The following is a 21,110-nucleotide window of genomic DNA, read 5'->3' as shown; positions in this document are numbered from 1 at the left end:
TTAGCCCCTATGGGGAACCAGCTGGTGGATTAGATAGGCCTTTTGTCTGCTCTAGCAGGGCTCCTATGTTCTTTTGGTTCCTTGTACAAACATGAACACCTCCCACTTTTGCTAGCAACTGGGGTCAGCATTTGAATGAGCCTTTTCTGAAGAATGCTTGCAATTGCTATATTAACCGCAGAGCTCTGATGATTTTATATAATAAATTATAGCTTCAGACAAAGTACATACGATGCAATCTGGTTTGAGAACTAATTAGAATAAGTAGACTTTGAGCTAAATGGGGCTTGACTCAATTTAAGAACCGAGGACGAAATTATTCATGAACAGAACCTCAACTATGCCTAACATGAAGCAGAAATGTGTGTAAATAACACATTTCATCATTTTCACATAAACCATTGCATATGTATTCCGCAAGAACTGTTCTTGTCATGTTGATTTTCTCTTGTAAAAACCTGCCCAAATGCTGAAAAGTTCAGCTTTTGACTGAATACATAACCCTGTGAAGCAATATGGCTACCAATGGGTAGAAATAGTGCTATAAAAGTATATCACAAACGTCAAGGTTCACATTGGCCAAGCAGTAACAAATTCCAGAAAAATAGCTGTGTGCCTTGAAGCACGAACTCTTTTATTGTAGCTTTTTTTGGGGGGGGGGGGGGACTGGTAGGTTGTTGTAAGCCATTGAAAACTCATGACTCAATAACTGGGCCAGTCACTTCTTCCACCCCCGGAGCAAAACCTGGAGGCTGTTTACAGAGAAGGTAGATAAAGTCTGTGGCAAAAGCAGGGATTATTTTTTGTCCGACAGCAGCCCTAAAACTGCTTCAGCCCCAGGAGCTGTGGCTGCGTTGCAGCCTCATCCACATTTGGTGTGAGCTGTCCCTCGAACTTTCTGGTCTCGCCTTCTGTTGAACCTTTTCACATAGCTGCTGCCCCTCCAAAGCAGCCCATCTCCTGGCCTCAGGCGCCCCCTCACATGCTCCTGCAGAACTGCAGGGAGTTGTCGTCTCCTGTGGTAGATCTGGCCCATCACAATGTATCTGCTACCTGTAAAGATAGGAAGTGACAAAGTGGAGCTTCGCGTTCTATGACGTGTCAATTGTAGAGGCAAATTTGATGCAGGGTTATTTATTTATTTGTTTATTTATTTATTTTAATCCGCCCCGTAATAGACATTTATTTTAATCCGCCCTGTAATAGACATTCTCTGGAAAGATCGCAAGAACTAAAAGAATACCGGTGTGTTTCTGAGCCCAATTCAAAGTGCTGGTTTTTGACCTGTAAAGCTCTAAATGGCTTGGGACCAAGTTACATCGCTATCAGCTCTAAAATAAATATATTATTTAATAAATAAAATTATTATCATCTGTCTTTGAGGTTATTTTGCTTAAGAATGGCCTTAAGGTGGCCATTTTTCAAGAAAGGAATTTCAAAGACAGATTCTACTGCAAAACAAGTGAACTACAACAGAGGTTCAGTTCTACCTCCCATGGCTTGAATAAGGACAGGAGCGTGTTATCACAGCTCATAACTGCAAGGATGACTTGTGTCATCCCCCAATGACTGTTTTGTGAATGGCTACCGTTAAGGTAATTATCACTGCCTATAGTCCCATTTCCCTCTGACCTCAGTGTTTGTCCCTGTCCTCAACCATCAGGAAGCACTTCATGCATTTGATGAAGTGAACTGTAGTCTACAAAAGTTTATGCCGTAACGAATGTATTTTTTTTTTAAGGTGCCACAAGACTCTTTCTGATTTTGGAGCTGTGTGCTTTCCCTGTGCTGAAACTCTACAGTCTGAGGTTCTGCAGTAACCTTTTGCTGCCAACTCAAACACAAGACTCATGCCTGTAGAGCAGGGATGGGGAACGTGTGGCCCTCCAGACATGGTTGGACTGCAGGCAGGCACTGGCTTATTTTTAATCTTTGTAAGCTGTTTTTTGGCTGAAGAGGAGGGTAAAAAACGATTTTAATAATAACAGAGGTAGGAAAGGTTTCTTTTGCAAAAAGTAACCCACTGCACCTATCGTATATGCTACCACCACCCTGTTTCCTCTCTGTGGGTAACTTGGGCTACATTAGATGAGAGAAGACTTTGGTTCTTTACCAAGTTTGAAGTCTGGACAAGGTTTACTGCAGTTCAAGGTATCCACGACTAGAATGTGAACTCGGAAGAAGAAGCCATCAGGGTTGAGGTACAGGCGATTCATCTTATATAGTCCATTACTGTTTACCAACAGCATCACTAAGCGTGTTCCTTTATGTATCATGGTGACATCATGAACAATCCCATTCGCCACTTTTAAAAAGAGAGGGAGAAATTAATAACCAGTCCTGGGATGCTGGTACTAATTGTTCAATGATGTGTAGCTATAACAGTGATTATAAACTGCCTTTCAACATATGTTCCCAAGGCAGTGTACATAACAATTTAAAATAACCCACAATCCAATTAAGTTGTCATGTATAAAATGAACACAAATAGCAAGTTGGACAATATTCATCTATCACTGAATAAGAGCAAACAATTTCACAAGAGAATTAACTTAAGATTTCAGGCACATTTATTTTTAATAATGGGATTCCTATATCTCATTCTGGTGAGCTTATAACTTGCAGTCTTTGCAAATCACATATGCACTAGCTGCTTTCTCTGTTGGTGCAACTCTTATGAGTGTAAAGGGAGTTCTGGAATGAAGGGAGAGATTTCACAGCATCCATGCCACATACCTAAAATAATGGTACAGTTGCAAAACACCGACCCATCTCTTCCTCAGAATGAGACAAAGTAATCCTATAGATTTCAGTGAGGCTCGAAGTTTTGAGAGTAGGGTTTGGCAGTTTTATTGCCTCAAGACTATGGATTAGATCCAACGTTTCCTTTCTGAGGCAACACTATGTGTTTATGTTCATCCTGTCCTGATACGTCAGAGAGATCTATGTGATTTTTTTTTAAACAAATCACAAGAATTAAATTGAATATAGCAAATTAACAGAGGTGTTTGTAACTTCAAACATATATTTCTGATATACACGGGAACTAAAGACTGCTCAAACTCAAAAAGTCTGCTGGAAAGCAACTGCTATGCAAAATGGCCAAGAGGTTTCCTATCCCATAATGCCATAGGTGCTCAAACTGAAACCATGTAAAATGGAAAGGGAACCTATGGCCCTCCAGATGTTATTGGGACACCCAACTTCTATCAAACCCCAGCCAGCATGACCAGCTGTCCAGGAAGGTTGGGCATTGTAGTCTAATATCTGGAGGACGACAGGTTCTTCCTGCATTTATGTAAAGGAACAGTGTTCTGCATTTGGTAGGAGCATGTCCCAACAGTCAAGCCACTTCCAGGCACTGAAATGTAATTTATATTTATTGCTCTCTTTCTACCCTGCTCTTTTTAGTGCCCAGGATGGTTCGCAATAACATAATTTTGGCAGTAATAAAACTAAAGCATATCATTCTGTTGAAATGCACAGCAACATAAGACGAAATGAAATGAAATAGCTTGGAAGTTGGCTCAAGCCCTGGCTCTGGGAAGATGGACACTTCTCTCGCTGGTGCCAAGAAAATTCTTTGGGAGGGTGCTGTAAAACCATTGCCAAGACTGCCCCAAGCCTGGAATAGGAATTGTGTGTGCCAGTAACATGAGCATGCACACTACATGACCTGTACCTGAACCTGAACCAGCTTAGATGGAGCCGGATGATCTTACCAAATTCGCTGCTGCAGTAGGCCTCCACCTCCTCATGCTCCCTCCTGCAGGCTGTCAGGCACACCTCTGCATTGTCAGCATCTAGAACAAAACCCCAAAGGGCTGGAAGTTTAAGCTGCACAGACTCAAATTAGAAAACGGGGAAGGGGAGAGTTCCACCTTGAGCGTGATCAGTCAATGGAGCGGCCTGGTATAGGGCCCCTCCTAAGACATTTACAGTGCAAGCCTATCCATGTCTACTCAGACGTAAATCCAATTGAGTTCAGAGGGGCTTACTCCTTGGTAAGTGGGTATAGGATGGCAGCTCTATCCTAATGCTCGAGCAGCAGCTATTGCTGTAGTTGTGCCACCGAGAGGATATTGTCTAAAATGGCGGTTTCTTCTCCAAATACATTTTAAGACTATTTCCCCCACCCTTGTGTGCAGCCCGTCTTGTTGGCCCATCAGATCTAATGTAGTGTGAGTGTGTTGTTAACCTTTGAGGCTGCCCGTTAGGATCCCAGATTCTATTATTTGTTGTTACTCCATGTAGCTTATGATTTCCAAAGAAGGACTTTGTATAGTAGGGACATTTGGGTGCAAAAACAAGCAAGCTTGAAAATGAGCTTCAGATTTGCAACCGCTCCTCCATTTTTGAAAACTTCCTCTAGACCAGCCTTCCTCGACCTGTTGCCCTCCAGATGTTTTGGACTTCAGCTGTTTAATGGTCAGGAATGCCAGCAGTTGTTCAAAACATTTGGAGGGCACCAGGCTGGGAAAGGCTGCTCTAAAAACACTGCTATTTGTACCACCTCAGTTTTCATTGAGAAAAAGTTGTTACTCTTCAATGCCTATATGTATCTCAAGATCTTCTCTCTCTCTCTCAAAACAAAAACACTCTCGAAAGGCAAGGCAACAATCTTATTCTAACATTGAATGCCCAATATGGGCATTGTTCATACACGGCCTTAAATCAAAATGAACCATGCTAAATCTGTACATGTTTAATTTCCATATTAAATAATCACTGTATAATTCTGGTGTGTTTCTAACACTTTCCCTTCCCTGTTTCTTACTATTCTCTTGAATTTCATGGTTATACAAGGCTGGGAGCCTAAGTTGCTCCTCCATTTCCACCTCCTGCATCTACAGCCTCTCGCACTATTTACCATACCATTCCCAAGGGCTCTCCTAGCTCTCCTTTGATATATTATCAGCCTTACCAATTTCATTCTCTCCCAGACCTTTTGAGGACATTACCTTACAACATCTTATTATGTCTTGCTATTTTATCAGGCTTTGTTCATTTCTTCTGATATCTAGCAGAGGTCGGTTGAGTAGTTTCCAGAAACTTTGGCCCCGCTTCATGCAACTTTCCTTCACTTGTATGTTTACAAAATTCAATAGACATATAAGTAAGTTAAAAAGCATGGCGACCTATACAGCATCTCTTCCTTAGAGTGTCTGCAGTCCCACAATGGCTTCGGAGCATTGTAGAACCCTCAACACACAAATAGTTCCTCCACTTGACAGGAGCGGCTGCATGTCTGCTCACGTCTCAAAGGGCAAAGCATGGCTTCCTGCTCCATTCTCTTCTGACTAGCATGATAGCAGCACCTCAGGGAACTTTCTCTGGGTTCCCCCACCCACCCCATGCGCTTTGACATTTTTTCTTTAGAAAAGGAACTTTTTCTTCCAGTTCTTAGTTTAGTTGGACACTGCTTCGTTTTGTTGCAGGGATTTCCTCTTTCACATTTACATCCCTTACACATTTGTGACACAGTGGGTATCTTTTTATAAAGTTCCCATGGAGGACTGGCATAATTATTTGGAGAAGAGCATAAAGTAGACTCCTGCCTAAAATTCAGCAAACAAGCAACAGCTTCCCAAGCCTCAGGGAGGCTTCATGAGACAAAGCACTGGCAGCCATTGGGCCTGTTCAGATGACACACTAAGCTATGGTTAGGCCTCTAACCCTTTTGTAGCAAATAGTGAGTATGTTTAAACCGAGGTTATGTAGCCTCCTTGTGGTCTGTCCTGGGTACTGAAAACCTGTCTCTGACCTCTCTGGTCCATGGTTTCTGCTGTTGGCAGACATTTTTCTTCTCACCACTGAAGTTTGGTTCATGTTTATAGGCCAAGATGCTAACTTTAACATTGTTAGCCAATTTACACATGAGAAGTTTCTTTGGTTCGGAATATGAAAACACTGTTTCCAATATTGTACTCTACCTTTTTAGCCTCGACATGCTTCCAACACATTTGTATCAATTAGCGTATGGCAATCAGTACAGCTTCACTGCCTCTGCGTACTATGGTATCCTCCTACATAGATGACTGATCCTAGCAGAGAACATGTGCAGTGACCTCCTCATGAGCTCAGTTTACAGATGGTTCACTCAATTCCCTTAGATCAGGGCTGGGAACAAATGGGCCTCCAAATGTTGTACTGTAACTGTTATCTTCTATTCCCATTGGCTACGCTGTCTAGGGTTGGTGGGAGTTGCCATCCAACAGCATCTAGGGGGGCACATGTTCCACACCTCTGCTTCAGATGATTAGCCATAAGATCCCCACTTAATATCTTCTCAGTGCCTTCCACTATACTTTAGATGTGTGCAAGGCATTGACTTCCAGAGCATACTTCCAGAAGAACAACCATCTGCTGTGGCTATGGCAGACTTGTTGAATGCTCATTCATCCACCTGATGAGGTGTTCAGTGCAGGAACGTAATCTTAACAGCAATTATTTTAAGGCAGCAGGATAATTGAAACCTCAAGACAGCTATTTTGTAACCACTTAAAGCAGGAAACAAGTAGCTACCCTGACTATTTTACAGGATTAATTAAATCAGTGTTCCCACAGTATTGCCCACTTCTGAAGTGTGAATGTTACCATGCTGCTACTGGCAGTGATAAATGGTACATTAAAAACCACAAAGTAACATGCCAGGAGGAATGCAAGCATATTATCAAGTGGGTTAAATGGAAATCTCATGAACTATATTATGTGAGAGGGTAGATTAAGACTAATGATTTCCTCCTCCTCCTCCTCCTCCATTTAATATCCTGACCCTGTGTCATGTTTACTTGGAAGTAAGCCCCAGCAAGTTCAATGATAATTCCTAAGTGTGCATAGGATTGTGGCCTAAAATCATTCATCTCTTCATTGACTCAAGATTAACAGAGCCCTGCCACAGATGTCGCTTCTGAACACAGCAAGTTAGATTCAACATGCTTACCGTTCTTTAAGATGCTGAAGTCATGCAGCAGGCTCGATGTCTGTCGGTTTGTGAGCCAGGAGGGCTTACTGGTGTTTCTGAGGGAATGGCTGAGTTTGTAGTAAGGATTGTTCTTGCTAGGCCGGTTGAGGTGACCCAAGTTACCAGAGAGTTGCCCAACGTTCAGCCCTGTGTTTTTGAAAGCCGGCTTTTCTGCCAGCAATCTGCCTTGATGATGGGAATATACTTGTGGGTGAAAATAGGCAGAGATGGTGTTGGCTGCTTCCAACTGGAGCCTATCTGTGTGTATTCGGTTTGTTTGACTGAAGTAAGCGGCAGGGAGAATGCCCTCCTCCTCGTGGCTCTCGGAAGGAAGGCCTTTGACATGCTGAGTGGGCTGCTTCCTTAAGCCTGTGTGGTTTTCTACAGCGTTTTTGACCTTTTTCTTTTTTTCCAAGGGCAGCTGGTGTGTGTTCCCTGTTTTCCCCTTTTGCTCGCCACCTGGAGGCAGCGGCTGGCCTTCCGTGTGGCCATCCCTGGTCATGCTGCTTCCTCTGAGTGGAGACTTGCTCTGGCTAGGCATAGAGCCCACCGACCCATACACATCTTTGTTGAATGATCTCATGGGCTTCCCAGCATATGACAGTGGCCCTGCGTTCAAATAAATGAGAACAAGAGGTTAAAGTGTGAGTGCAGTGATCCCGGCCACAGGCTCCATAACACAGGGCATTCACTGCAGAACTCTCTCCTGTCAAGGCCAGACCTTAGCATCCTGTTTAGCCTGGAGAAGAGAAGACTGAGGGGAAACATGATAGCACTCTTCAAATACTTGAAAGGTTGTTACACAGAGGAGGGCCAGGAACTCTTCTCAATCATCCAAGAGTGCAAGATACGGACTAATGGGCTCAAGTTATAGGAAGCCCAATTCCGGCTGGACATCAGGAAAAACTTCCTGATTGTTAGAGCAGTGTGACAATGGAACCAATTACCTAGGGAGGTCATGGGCTTTCCCACACTAGGGTCATTCAAGATGCATCTGGACAGCCATCTGTCAGGTATGCTTTAAAGTGGATGCCTGCATTGAGCAGGGGGTTGGACTTGATGGCCTTAATAGGCCCTTTCCAACTCTACTGTTCTATGATTATATAATTCTTTGGGAGTGTTGCAAGTTGATTCTATTGACTAAGAGCAACTAGGCTTGCTTTGAGAGGTTAAGGTTAACCTGGTAGGAGATGGGATGGAAAGGTTTTAATTGATGGATGCTTTAATTGTGGGGCATAGTTGCCTTCTTTCATGTATTCACTGTCAAGCCTACCGGTTTGAAGCAGGTAATAAACATGCACAGCATAAGCGCTGTGGTGGATTCTTGTCTCTGGTGTATGTTAAAGGTTCCATAAATGCCATGCAAACAAACCAGAGCACACTGGCCTCTTCCTATCCCTTGTCCTCCTTATGTCTAGGCCAGGGCCATCATTGGGACAGCAGTAGTGAACAGTAGCTGCTGTTGTTCCACCAGAGCTGGGGTTGGGTCTCAGCAGCCCCACAACGTGAACGTAAGAAGAGCCCTCTAGAATCAAACCAAAGGCCTAACTAAGAGCAGCATTCTGTTCTCCCAGTGGCCAAGCAGATACTCCACTCGGAAGCCCACAAATAGTATGAATAGACATCAGCAAAATAGCACCTTTCCACTCATGTTCCCTAGCAACTGGCATACAGAGACATGCTAACCCTGTTACTGCAGGTAATACAGCCAGTATGGTGTAATGGTTATAGTGTTGGACTGGGAGCCAGGAGAACTGGCTTCCAGCCCCCACTTAGCCATGGAAGCTCACTGGGTGACTTTGGGCCAGTCACAGACTTTCAGCCCAACCTACCTCACAGGCTGTTGTTGGTAAGATAAAATGGAGAGGAGGATTATGTATGCTGCTTTGTGTTCCTTAAGGAAGAAAAAAAGGCAGGATATAAATGTAATAATAATAATAATAATTGGACGAGGCCACAGTGACTGTTTTAGCATCTTGCATTTGAACCCTGGGAGCACAATGTTTCCCAAAAAATTTTTTAAAAGCACAGCAGTGGGCAGGCGGAAGCATGAAGGTTTTGCATTTCCCCCCCTCCTGTTTTTGTTACAAATTAAAAGCACAATTTATAAACAAACCCCTCTCTAAAAAAAGAATTCTGCATGTCCAGGGAGCATCCGGGGAGCAGGGTTCACATTGCATCCTGATCTGATTGTTTAAAAGTCTCTGACAAACATGGCTATTTGGTTTTCCCATCCATGGGAAGCCTTGTTGACAATGTCATCTGCCCTGCTTAAGACTTGTCACCAGCTCAGTGTATTGTTGAATAATTCTTTAGATCCCCAGATGTTCAAATCAGTTGTCTGAGAGCCCTATAAAGAACTTTAGAGCTCATTTACCTTGTATTGCCCTGGTCCTAATCATGTTTACTCAGTTGTTCCATCCATGGGCTGTGACTGACTTCCAAGCAAAAAAGCTTAAAAAGGCAACTTTGATGAACTTGTAGTATACACAGTAGGATTTTCAGTCTCCCCAAATCACCATCTATTCTAGCTTGCAAATAAAATTTAAGCCAAGCTTTGAAAAAGATCTCTCAGTATTTCCCAAGCTGTTTACCTGGGCATACTAACTACCTTGAACTCAAATTACTTCACAAGAATTAGATTTAACTAACCTTCCCTTGTAGACAAGTTATTGGCAGAGTTTTTTTTTAAAAAATTAAACTTAATTATTAATTATATAAGATCATTTGTTTGCAGTAAAGGTGAGAAGGAAGAAGGCATATGAGAGACTTGACCTTTACAAATGAAAACTTGAAAATTACAACCAACTTATCAGTTGCATTTTGTTATGCCTGCAGACTGGTATTAACAAGTGAGCAACTTCCTTAACCCTATTAACATCTTCATTGCATTGGCTCTGAGCTTTTCCCAGGCAGGACCATTTGTGATGAGTGGTTAAATTACTCCAACCCTTTTTTTCTACTTTTGATTTACATTGTCAAATACAGAGTATTTTAAAAAGAACATAACCAGTTTATACATACACAGACAAACAAACCGTACATGGTTGACTTGCAGTTCTCGCTGCGGATTGTGACTGCTGGTTTAGCTCCAACTCCAAAGTCTCCTGCCTGTTGACTTCATTATTTACTTGTCTCTTTCCCATGACAACAGCTGGTGAGAGAAAAGATTGCCTGATACCGCCTGTGAAGGCAGAACATTGCCATGAAGGGAGGAAAAATCCATGTGAAGAAGCTGGGAGTGCAGGACCGGTGGCCGCTTTCCCGCCCAAACATGCTCCCATCTGACGCTACCCCTATTATTCCTCTTTGATTGAACAGACCCTTCATTTATTTATTTATTTATTTATTTATTTATTTATTATTATTATTATTATTTGTCTAAGACCATCACTTCCCTCACACTATTCAGTGGGATGGATTCTCATGCAATGAGTTATGTTTTCATCAAACGACACTCCCTTTATGTCAGCGTTCCTGTCCACGTATTCTCAGGTGCCTCTACAGAATCCAAGTACTCATATGTACATATTGCACCAGGGCCAAGAGGATTTTAAGAAAAAGGGGAAATTCAGGGTTGCATCAGGTCATCCCAGGGTGTTAATTGAACAGACTCTGGGGATATGAACCCTGCAAGTCTTAGGAAGATTTTTTGTAGTAGCCCCTGCATAAACATGTGGTAAAATCACAGCACATGCATGGCCAAAGTATTCAATGTATAGAGTCCTCAATATCTGGAGTTACACATATAGAACACGATGGGGCAGGTGGAATCTGGGTGTGTGGGAAAGAATTATTTAATAAAATATATTTAGGTTACTGGCAGTGCAATCCTGTGCATACTTCCTGGGGATTAAACCAAATTGAACTCAATGGGATTTATTTCTGAGTAAATATGCAAATCCCATGCATGTTTACTCAGAAGTATGTTCCATAAAGTCCCATTGGACTGCAGTCTTTGTCAAGCAGGCTTGGTCTATCTAGTGTGAAACAGATTTCTCCTCCTCTTCCCAGGCTCCCTCAAAACAAAACAAAAATTATGTGGCAAGAAGTTATTTGGTCGTATTTCTTAACAATGGAAATGCAGAATTTAAAACCCTACTTGAAAGCTGAAACAAGCAAGCTTGAGGCCTGAAAGATCTCGAGCAATTCCTTTGCACGTTGCATTCACTTCTTTTGTTGCCCGCCCTACCCCTGGAGCTTAGGGCTGATCACATTAGCTCTTCAGCAGTTTTACATGACTGAGAAAAGACTGGTTGTTGCCCCACAAAAGGTTGACAGGAGTCCATTTCACGGCCTCTTCCATGTCGCCTTCTACCCGCTTTCTCCCTGTTCCCCCACATTCGGTTACCACCTGTAATCTATTCCTAATTTTTATGCCATCTCTCCGTCTAATTCAGACTCTGCATGTAGAGTTAGTGGAGGCACCTGTCTGGCACCTGTCTTGCCCCACCCACCCAACAATATACTGCAATGCCCAGTTGTTTCTATTCCCTATAAAACAGGTGCCAGCTCCAAGTAAGCCCACACCTGAAATATTCTTCACATTTGGGAAGGCAAAGGAGGAAATAGAAAAGGCACACGCCAGAGATGTATGAACTAGTATACATCTAGTATACTAGTTCACACATCTAGGCGCAGGGGTGGTGGTGAAGAAATCAGGGTAGCCAGGGAGTCCAAGCATCTGCTGATGGCTGCAAATACGACCCTGCCCACCCCTCTAATGCATCTGGTCCGATGGATAGACAAGCACAAATGGTCTTTCCAAGGCTGCGAGGAGAGGGGCTTCAGACGCTCGGTGCAAAGGCTGCAGCTGGTGAAGGCAAAAGTTTGGCAGAATGGGGCGGTGAGAGGAAGGGGGGAGAGAAGCTGTCAGCTCTAGCCCAGCAAAGTGCCTTATCGTCCTACCGTTGAATGCTGCCCAACCTACCTGCCCTGTTGCTGAAGGAGGAGCCCAAGGCGAAGCACAGGAACCAGAGCGTTTTGGATGTCATTGCAAAGGAAAGCATTTTCAAACTAAAAATGAGCCAGAGTCAATCTCTCTCTCTCTCTCTCTCTCTCTCTCTCTCTCTCTCTCTGTCTTTTGGCCCTTCCCCCTGTTCATGCTAATGAGAGGCATCCTTAGGGGAAACGGGAATCGGTCACTGGCCAAACCACTGGAGCAAGACCAAGCTGTTGCTGTCCCCAGTAGCGGTGCAAAAAAGCCACTTCTAAAATGGGATCATACCTCCACTCGGTGCCTCCTGACTCTTGGCAACAAGGTCCTGAAAAGAATAAAAGCTGTTCCTTCGCTTCCTGCAGGCAGGAGACAGGGCAGAGATGTCTGCGACTCTGTTCCATTGATTGTCTCCCACAAGCATACAGCCTAGAAATCAAATAGAACTGAAGGTACAGTATATTTCTTTTCTTACAAAATAAATACTGCTGCCTATCACACTTGGTGGTGGTGGTGTGCATATCTTCTTTCCCTACTCATCTTTGATTACACGAATTCAGAGATGAGATTTTGTCAACAGCTGTAATGCTAGCAAAATGGAACCTCCACGTTTAGAGGCAGTATATCTCTGAAAACCTGGTGCTGCGAACAAACAACAGGGAAAGCTTCTGGGATTCATGTCAAATGCAGTGGAGGCTGGTGGCTCCAATGTCATGGGGACAGTGAATCCAGTTTGGGTTTCAGCCCAATCTCTAAAAGAGCTCTCCAATGTGCTGAACCTATTTTGGGGTTGGGGCTCAGCACCTTGGACAGCTCATTTAGAGCTCTGACCGAAACCCAGAACAGATTCACCTCCCCATGATATTAGTGCCATCAACCTCCACTGGTCAAATGTCCTGGAGGCACCTGGCTAACAATTGATGGAAACAGTATCCAATATTAGAAATTCTCTTGGTCCGAGGAGGAGAGGCTGTAGCTCAATGGCAGAGGCCCTGCTTGGCATGCAAAAGGTCCCAGGTTTGATTCCCCACCATCTCCAGGTAGGGCAGGAAAAAACCCTGAAGAGCTGTGAGTCAGGGTTAATACTAGGCTAGGAGGACCTTGGGTCTGACTTAACATAAGACAGCTTCCTTTGTCCTATGACCCTAGGAGTATGCAGGGCTGTTTGTGATGCTTTGTTTTGGTCCAGTGTTTTTGTCCTATTTCAAGGTCGGCAAGTGTTCTGGTCAAGGCTCAGCTATTCCCAGGTGTAAACAAGGAGAGAAGCCAGTGCAGTCCGAGTGTAGTAGGAGAAGGCAGGGGTGAGGTTAAAACCAGTCCAGAGGTTGAGCCACAGGAGTCAGGTGTGCAAAGCATCAAAGCCAGTCTGGGGGTATCCAGGAGGGTCATTGAGGGTCCCAGAGTCTGCAAGGCCCGGAGAAGCATGTCACCATGCTGAGGTTAACTAATGGTTAACTGCAGGAGAGATCTGGCTCCAGCTGTGCTGGTTCTTAATCAGCTGGTTGTTAATCAGCACAGCTGGCTAATTAGGTCAACGTGTTGCTTTTAAGAGCGGCCCCATGGTGTTGCCTCTTCTTGCTTCTGCTCGCATCTGAGCCTATGCCATTTGTAGGGATGAATCATCTCCAGCTCTGCCTCCTACATTTGGGGGAGTCTATGAACAACACTGGAGGGACCAGACTGTTCTTCTAATGGTTCTAGGGGAGTGTTATCAGCCAGAGCCTTCAGCTCTCCCCCTGGCTCCAGCTGGGGCCTGCTGCGCTGGCTTTCACCTCTTCTTCCTCATCTGACAAATCCTCCTCCAGGTAAGTTATGACAGTTTTGTTTGAAATTGTCCCACAGTATTAATAGGTACTGTGGTGCTTGCCCACATTAATACCGCTTGTAGTGGCCATATAAAACAGGCCCATAGGTTAACTTCATAGCAGTTAACCTGTCGGACTCCAGATGTTGATGGACCCCAACTACCATGATCCCTGACCACTGGCCATGTTGCCTGGAGATGATGGGAGTTGGAGTCCAACAACATCTGCAGGTCCACAGATCTCCCACCCTTGCTTTTTAAAAAAATGGTATTTCTACATTACTATATTTTGGGATATTGACAATTCTGGCCAATTCCAACAAGTCATCAAAGTCTTTAGAATGCTTAGTTGATGCAGATCAGTTACTTTTTAATGTTTATTAACTACCCCACTGTACTCACAATCAGATTGGATCTACACATGCAGCCGAAGGAGGGGCAGAGTCAGAGGTGTAGAGAGACATTTTTTCATTGGGGGTACAGGGACAAGTATTGGGGAGGCAGGAGGCTTGGGGGATACATCACCATAAAGGAGGTTCCTGAGGGGGGAAGTTTTGATAGGTAATGGTGGTAAAAAACTTTTAAACCCGATGTATGTGTTTTAATCAGGAACAATAGCTTGTGAAATTTTCATGAAATCAAATCAATATAAAATACAAAATCTTCCACATGCAAAATAGTTGTGCAAACTAAATAACAGTGACTAGAGAATATAGTAGTCGTAGTCGCAGTAGAGCACTTTCAGTAGGAAAAGTGTTTTACATCTCGTAAGAATATAAGAAGAACCCTGCTGGATCAGACCAAGGGTCCATCTAGCCCAACATTCTGTTCACACAGTGGCTGACCAGCTGTCGACCAGGAACCCACAAGCAGGATAAGAGTACCATCCCAACCATTTTATTGGTAACATCAACTTGAACTGCAAAATGTTATACACTAAGGAGACAGATCGACACGCTGAGCAATACTTTATGATATGCAGAACTAATATGTGGTTTTAGATATTTTTCCATTAGTTCTGTTTTATATTTTTCAGAAACTAGGAAGAGCCTACAGTTTCAGTCCATGTAGTCCGACTTTCTGTTGCCACCCGTGCAATTGCAGCACATGCCTCAGCACATGGAAAGAAGGGCAAAAGCTCGCTTGATCTTGATTTTCAGTATGACTTACGTGTGGGCAATGCAGATTCTGGCTGACTTCCCTTCTACTAAGCCTCAACTGCCTCACAACTGTGAGTTCTCCCAAGGCAACTACTTCTCAGAACCAAAGAACTGCCCTGGCACCGCCATTGGTCATGTCATGCAAGCATTTAAAAAGTTTCACTTTTAAAAGTAAACTTAATAGCTGTAAACCTCACTTTGCACTAGCAAATGCTTGACAACACGTCACTTAGGAATTATATCTCTCTCCAAACTACAATCCTAAAATTAACTGTACAAGCACACACACTCTGTTCTACAGAGGGGCCGACTGGCTAACCCTAAGAACATAAGAAGAGCTGGATCAGACTAAGGGTCCATCTAATCCAGCACTCTGTTCACACAGTGGTCAGCCAGCTATCAAACAGAGACCCATAAGCATGGCACAGTGCAACAGAACCCTCCCACCCATGTTCCCCAGCAACTGGTATATATAGGCTTACTACATCTGATACCATAGCCATCAGGACTAATAGCCATTGACAGCCTTCTTCTCCAGAAATTTATCCAACCCCCTTTTAAAGCCATCCAAATTGGTGGCCATTGCTATATCTTGTGGTAGTGAATTCCATAGTTAAACTATACTTCCTTTTATCTGTCCTGAATCTCCCACCAATCAGTTTCATGGGATGACACCAGGTATTATTATGAGAGAGAAAAATGTGTTGTCGACCGAATCAGCGCCCTGTGAGTAGCCACACGTACAGACAATAGAAACACTCCAGGTGGTTTAAAAGAAAACTTTACTTAGCAACATTTAACATATCCTACGATGGGATGGCTTGGTTCCCCCATCATGGTCAGCACACCATGCAGGTGGGTAAAACAGCAGAATGAAAAAGAAGGAGGGAGGAGACAGGAAGTAGCAATCCCCTCCCACCCCTGTAGGTGTTTGTTAACCCTTTAGCCTCAGATCAGTGACCTGTAGCCTGAGTTCTGCTAACAAAATGTCTCCCTGTCCACATTCTCCACCATGCATAATTTTGTACACCTCTATCACATCTCCCCTTAACCTCCTTTTTCCAAGTTAAGCAATCCCAGCTGATGTAACCTTCCCTCATAGGGGAGATGCTCCAGCCCCTTGATCATTTTAGTTGCCCTTTTCCCAGCTCTGCAATATCCTGTTTTAGGTGTGGTGACCAGAACTGTACACAGTATTCTAAGTGTGGTCACACCATAGATTTGTATAAAGGCAGTCTGATACTGGCAATTTTATTCCCAATTCCTTTTCTAATAATGTCTCACATGGAGTTTGCCTTCTTTGCAGCGGCTGCACACTACTTCTCATCATCTTCACCACCAAATCTCACACACCCTATTTTGCTAGTGCACAAGTTTGCATAGGAAAAGTTAAATAAGGTGAATTATTTATAGCGATCATTTACACAATGGGGTGGTGGTCTAAAAAGGTTGCAACTAAAATTCTAGCCACACTGTAACATTCAAAACCATTTTGAAATGGAACTGGCTTGAAAAGATTCTGACGATTGTAGTTCTGTGAGAGAAGGCTAGGATTTTCAGCACTAGCTCAGGAGGTTCCTTTCAAACTGGGCCAGATCTACACCAAGCAAGATATAACACTTTGAAAACGGTAAATGAAATGTGACTTGGGGCCCAACAGTTATCAAGACCGTTATAAACCAGTGGTGTAGCTCCTGCCCTGCTTCAACTTCAAAACTGTTTTGAAGGGTGTAGTGTGGTGGCCAGAACCTGTGTGTTGGCAATAACCGCTATGAAGCAAGTGTGTGAAACAAAAGAGAAATGGTAAGTTAGTACTTAAATACATGCTATTTCATTTATACCGTTTTCATTTTAGTTGTACAATTGAAGGAATGAAGAAGCAACCAAATCAATTTGGAAGAAAGAAAGGACTGCGTAAAAATAATGATCACTGTCACTTTGATGGTGAACTTGTCAAAATTATATATTTCAACGTATTTAATAATTTAGGGAAGAAATCTCTCCATTCTCTCTCCTTCCCCGTCTCTCTCTCTCACACACACACACAGAATTATTTTTGTGAACTAGCTTAATTTTTGTGAACTGCCCAGAGAGCTTTGGCTATTGAGTGATATAGAAATGAAATAAAAATAAATATTCCAACTCCCCACTGCCTGGGCTAAGTAAGGGCTCCCTCAGGCTTCCTGCTTGCCTCTCTGCTTCTCAGGTCCTGGCCTCCATTAGGCTAGACTACTGCACTGTGCACTCTCTGCCTGGGGCCTACCATGAAAGCTTAGCCACCACTTATGCACTAATCACCACCACTACTGCAAGGGGAGATTCACAGCAGAACAGAATTAATGTCCTTCGTCCAGTTCCTTCCCCAACTGCCGACACTTAGGTTTGCCAACTTCTCCCCCACCTATCAGGATTTGGGTTCACACTTCCTGTTTGTAACTGGTACAGGGAGGGGCCAAGAGATGCAGGGAAATCCCCATGTGATCATAGACCTGGGAGGAACCTTAGATATCATCAAGTCCAAACCTGCTCAATGCAGGCTCTGCAGTGCAGAGTGCAGCTACAGTACAGCCTCACTAATAGATGGACAGCCTGCCTCTGCTTAAATACCTCCTGCAAAGGAGGGGCCACCACCTCCAGAGGCAATTTGTTCTGCTGCTGAACAGCTCTCACCGTTGGGAAATTTCTCCTAATGTTTTGCCACAATCTGCTTCCCTGCAATTTTCACCAGTCGGTTTTAGTCCTACCCCTGAGGAGCAACAGAGAAAAAAAGGCTCCTTCAGATGGGGGGGAAGAGCCCTTACCGTCGCTCTGCTTCCTGCATCAATTCTGCTTCCACAGCAAGCTGTAGTTACACAAGAAAAAGGCCGGGAAGAGAGTAGCAACCACTTGGCTTGTATAGCCTCAATGCAATTAAGTGGGACAGCATTCTCTAGTGGGCATTTTATAGAACAACTTTGCCTGCACAAGGCAGGAAAACCTGACAAATATCGATTTATCCTAGAAAAGTCAGTCTTCTGAGGTTTTATTCTTAGCCCTAAAACCGGAAAACGGAGCAGGAGATGCACAGGAGGCTGCTGTCATTGTCAGATGACCTGCAAACATCCGTCAGTGGTCAGTAACGGGCGTGCCATAAAACACTCACTTAAGGAAGCTCTAAGTGTGCTCCATCTTCTGCATGACAGCCTTTCAGATATCTAAAGACTGCTATTGTGTGTCCCCCTTAATCTTCTCCAGGCTATACATACCCAGCTCTTCCAACTGTTCCTCAAAGAACTTGGTTTCCAGATTCCTCATCGATCCCGGTTGCTCTTCTCTCATCGCTTGCACAACCTTTGATTGGTCCCAATAACAGTATTGCCTTACTGTGGATTTTGGATTTTTTAAAAACTTCAGAACCAGCATGGATATCTTTGTTTTATGTACCTTTATCGCTTGTGTTCATTATCTGTGTTCAGATTTTCATCATATGACCAATAAACTTTGCCTTGCCCCTCTCTTTGGATGCCTAATCTGTATTTCTAAAAGCTCAGGTTTTAAGATACTGAAAAGCTAGGAATTTGAAGACTGAAAGAAATATGGGGAGGCAGAATTATCATTTGGGAAGGCCCAGCCTCTCTTTGCCTCCAGGGGGGGATCTACACTACTGCTTTTCAAGCGCTTTAAAGCACTTTGAAAATGTTTTGAAACCTGTATATGCAGTGTGTCCTGGGCCCCAACAGTTGTCAAAACTGTTATAAAGCGCTTTACAGCAGTAGTGTAGATCCCCCCCCCCCCGCAGGTTGCTATATCCCTGGGTAGAGTCCTGAAGGCGTAGAATAGATACATGGGTCAAGATTTAATAACCTTGCCTTAATTCAAGAAAATACTTCAAAGCATCTTTTTAATGGGGAAGCAGGCAACTACAAATCGCTTCATGGTAATATAGCTTGAGCGTGATGCATTCAATGTAATGTAGTCTAATAATCTGCAGAGGTGTGCTTTTTAAATGTTTTGCTCCAAATTATAGTTAAAGGAGTGGCATGAACTCACCAAAACAGAAATCATAACTCCAAACAGAACCTAAAGAGAGAGATTCAGCAATAGTAATAATTTCTGGGGTGGGTGGGTTTCTATTTCAATTTCCTTTTTAATTTTCCTGTTTTGAGTAAAACATGCCTAATCACTTTTTTCTGAGCCTTGGATAAATATGCAGAGAAAGGAAGCAGAGGAAAATTATTACATATCCTGTGAATACGCTTGGAATTGACTATCAACATTGTTACGAATTCTTTTAAGTTATTTAGAAACCTGAATGCTAGTAATGCCACTTAATCCAAGACACATTGATTACTAGAAAACTCGGGGTGGGTGGGGGAGAGATCATTTGCAAATCTATCCCTCAAAAGTGGGGGACATGAACTGTATACCAAATTAGATAACCCTAACCCAATCCCAAAAACTGAAGTTTGGTGCACATGTAGAATAAATCACGAATTACAAAAGGGGAATCTGGTAGTGAATCCCCCCAAATTAAGGTACTATAAAGCTGAAACTTTGATTCACACATCGCTCAAGTGATGCTGATTATTAGTGTGTCTCACACATTCTAGCAATTAGGAATTTGTGGTTTTCACCAAGGCGGCACAAAAAGTTAGCAGCAAGTGCGGAGGGGGCAAAGCTCAACAATACCATGTATGTTTTTCATGTAGAAATCCCAGGTTCAATCCTTGGCATCTCTAATCAAAAGGATCTTGGGGAGCAGCCTGGAAAGTCCATCCATCCCATGGAGACCTGCAAAGAGAGTCATTCCTGGTCAGGTTAGACCAGTCTTGCCCTGCCACATGTTGTCAAGATGTTTTGGCCTACAACTACCAGCATGCCTGACCATTGGTCATGCTGGCTGGGGCTGATAGGAGTTGAATACCAAAACATCTGGAGGGCACCATGTTTTGGAAGGCTGGATTAGACAAATATTAACCCAGGGGGACCAACAGTTGACTTAGCATATGGCAGCTTTATATGTTTAACTGTCTGGAAATGGGACTTGAGATAACAGAAGCCAACACAAAGCCTCAGAGATAAAATGTTAGGTTGCGACAGTTTTGTTCTCTCATCATGCTTTTTAATTTGTATTTAAGAAGGGGAGAATGGTGGAGTTGAAGGTTGAGGAGGGGAAGAACAGCAAACATGATAAGAAAGAGGAATAAATGGTTAAAAGAATAAGAAACAGAAGGAAACCAGTCAACAGCTGAGTTAGCTAGGAACAAGAGTGAACAGGACATAAGAAAAAGAACAAGATGTAAAAAGAATGAGTCCTGGTCGATTAAACGTTACAAAAGGTCTAGAAGTCGCAGGGAGACTTGAGTAAAGACAGAGAAGAGTGAAAAGGAAAGAAAAAAAGAAAGAGGAGGACAGCAGCATCTCTCCTTTTCCTCACGGTTCCAGAACAGGAAGTTGCAGTAATTTAATCTAAAGTATTAACAGCAAGATAGGTAGGAGGGGTGAATAGAACAAGGGAAATTGAAAGAATAAAGAAGGTTACAAAATTGCTAGAAAGAAACATCAGGGGCCGAACCAAAATAAATATTAAAATCTCCCATGTTAACTGTTAGAGAAGAAGAAATAAAATTTAGAGACAAGATTCAAATTCAGAAAGAAAATTAGAAGTAGGGCCAGTTAGGGAATGATAAACGGTGCTAAACAAATATTAAAAGGAGAGAAGAGATAAAATTAGATATATTTCTTGAAGGAGGAAGATAAAGGTGTTATTGAAAGTGATGGTGAGAGAAAAGATTACTGTCACCATTCTAAACTACAAGAATAGGATATGTAAAAATAAGAAAAAGGCTGCAGCAATGACTGTATAAGAAGGACTTATCCAACTAAGCAAAAGAAGAAAGGATTTATGAAACAGCTCAGTGACAGCTTAACAATCTACGCAAGAAAAATGAAGCCAGACAAGGCTAGAAATAAAATTTGGATGGGAAGAAATGCAAGAGATAGATATGGATTGTAGGATATATTCTCAGCTGCCAATAACTGAATAAAAAGGAAGATAGAAGAAAATAGAAATCTAAAGCCAGTTTGACAAAACAAGAGAAAATAAAGAACACACTCATTGTACTGAGATAAGTAGACATAGAACAAGAATAAAACTGTAGGGATACATAAAGAAGGAAAGGCAGAAGTAGCAATACCACAGGCATTCGCCCGAACTGTAGACTTTGGGACAGATGTTTTAAGCAATCCCAGAAAGGTCACTAACCC

General features: G+C 43.0%; 1 protein-coding gene across 2 annotated transcripts; it reads right to left on the bottom strand.

Moving 5' to 3' along the window:
- Positions 1 to 613: 613 nt before the first annotated feature.
- Positions 614 to 19,647, bottom strand: C3H17orf58 (chromosome 3 C17orf58 homolog). 2 transcript variants are annotated; one of them, XM_063123178.1, is made up of 6 exons: positions 19,533 to 19,647; positions 10,008 to 10,148; positions 6,944 to 7,573; positions 3,723 to 3,803; positions 2,114 to 2,305; positions 614 to 1,053 (listed from the first exon to the last, which is right to left on the bottom strand). In XM_063123178.1, the coding sequence occupies exons 1-6, from the start codon at positions 19,546 to 19,548 to the stop codon at positions 863 to 865; spliced, it is 1,251 nt and encodes a 416-aa protein (XP_062979248.1). In that variant the 5' UTR covers positions 19,549 to 19,647; the 3' UTR covers positions 614 to 862. The 2 variants fall into 2 exon arrangements, with proteins under 2 accessions (XP_062979248.1, XP_062979246.1); XM_063123176.1 differs by lacking the exon at positions 19,533 to 19,647 and adding an exon at positions 11,895 to 11,996.
- Positions 19,648 to 21,110: the final 1,463 nt, after the last annotated feature.

This window comes from Elgaria multicarinata, chromosome 3, assembly GCF_023053635.1.
Source record: "Elgaria multicarinata webbii isolate HBS135686 ecotype San Diego chromosome 3, rElgMul1.1.pri, whole genome shotgun sequence".
Classification (NCBI taxonomy): domain Eukaryota; kingdom Metazoa; phylum Chordata; class Lepidosauria; order Squamata; family Anguidae; genus Elgaria; species Elgaria multicarinata.
This window is presented reverse-complemented; position numbering and strand designations above follow the sequence as displayed.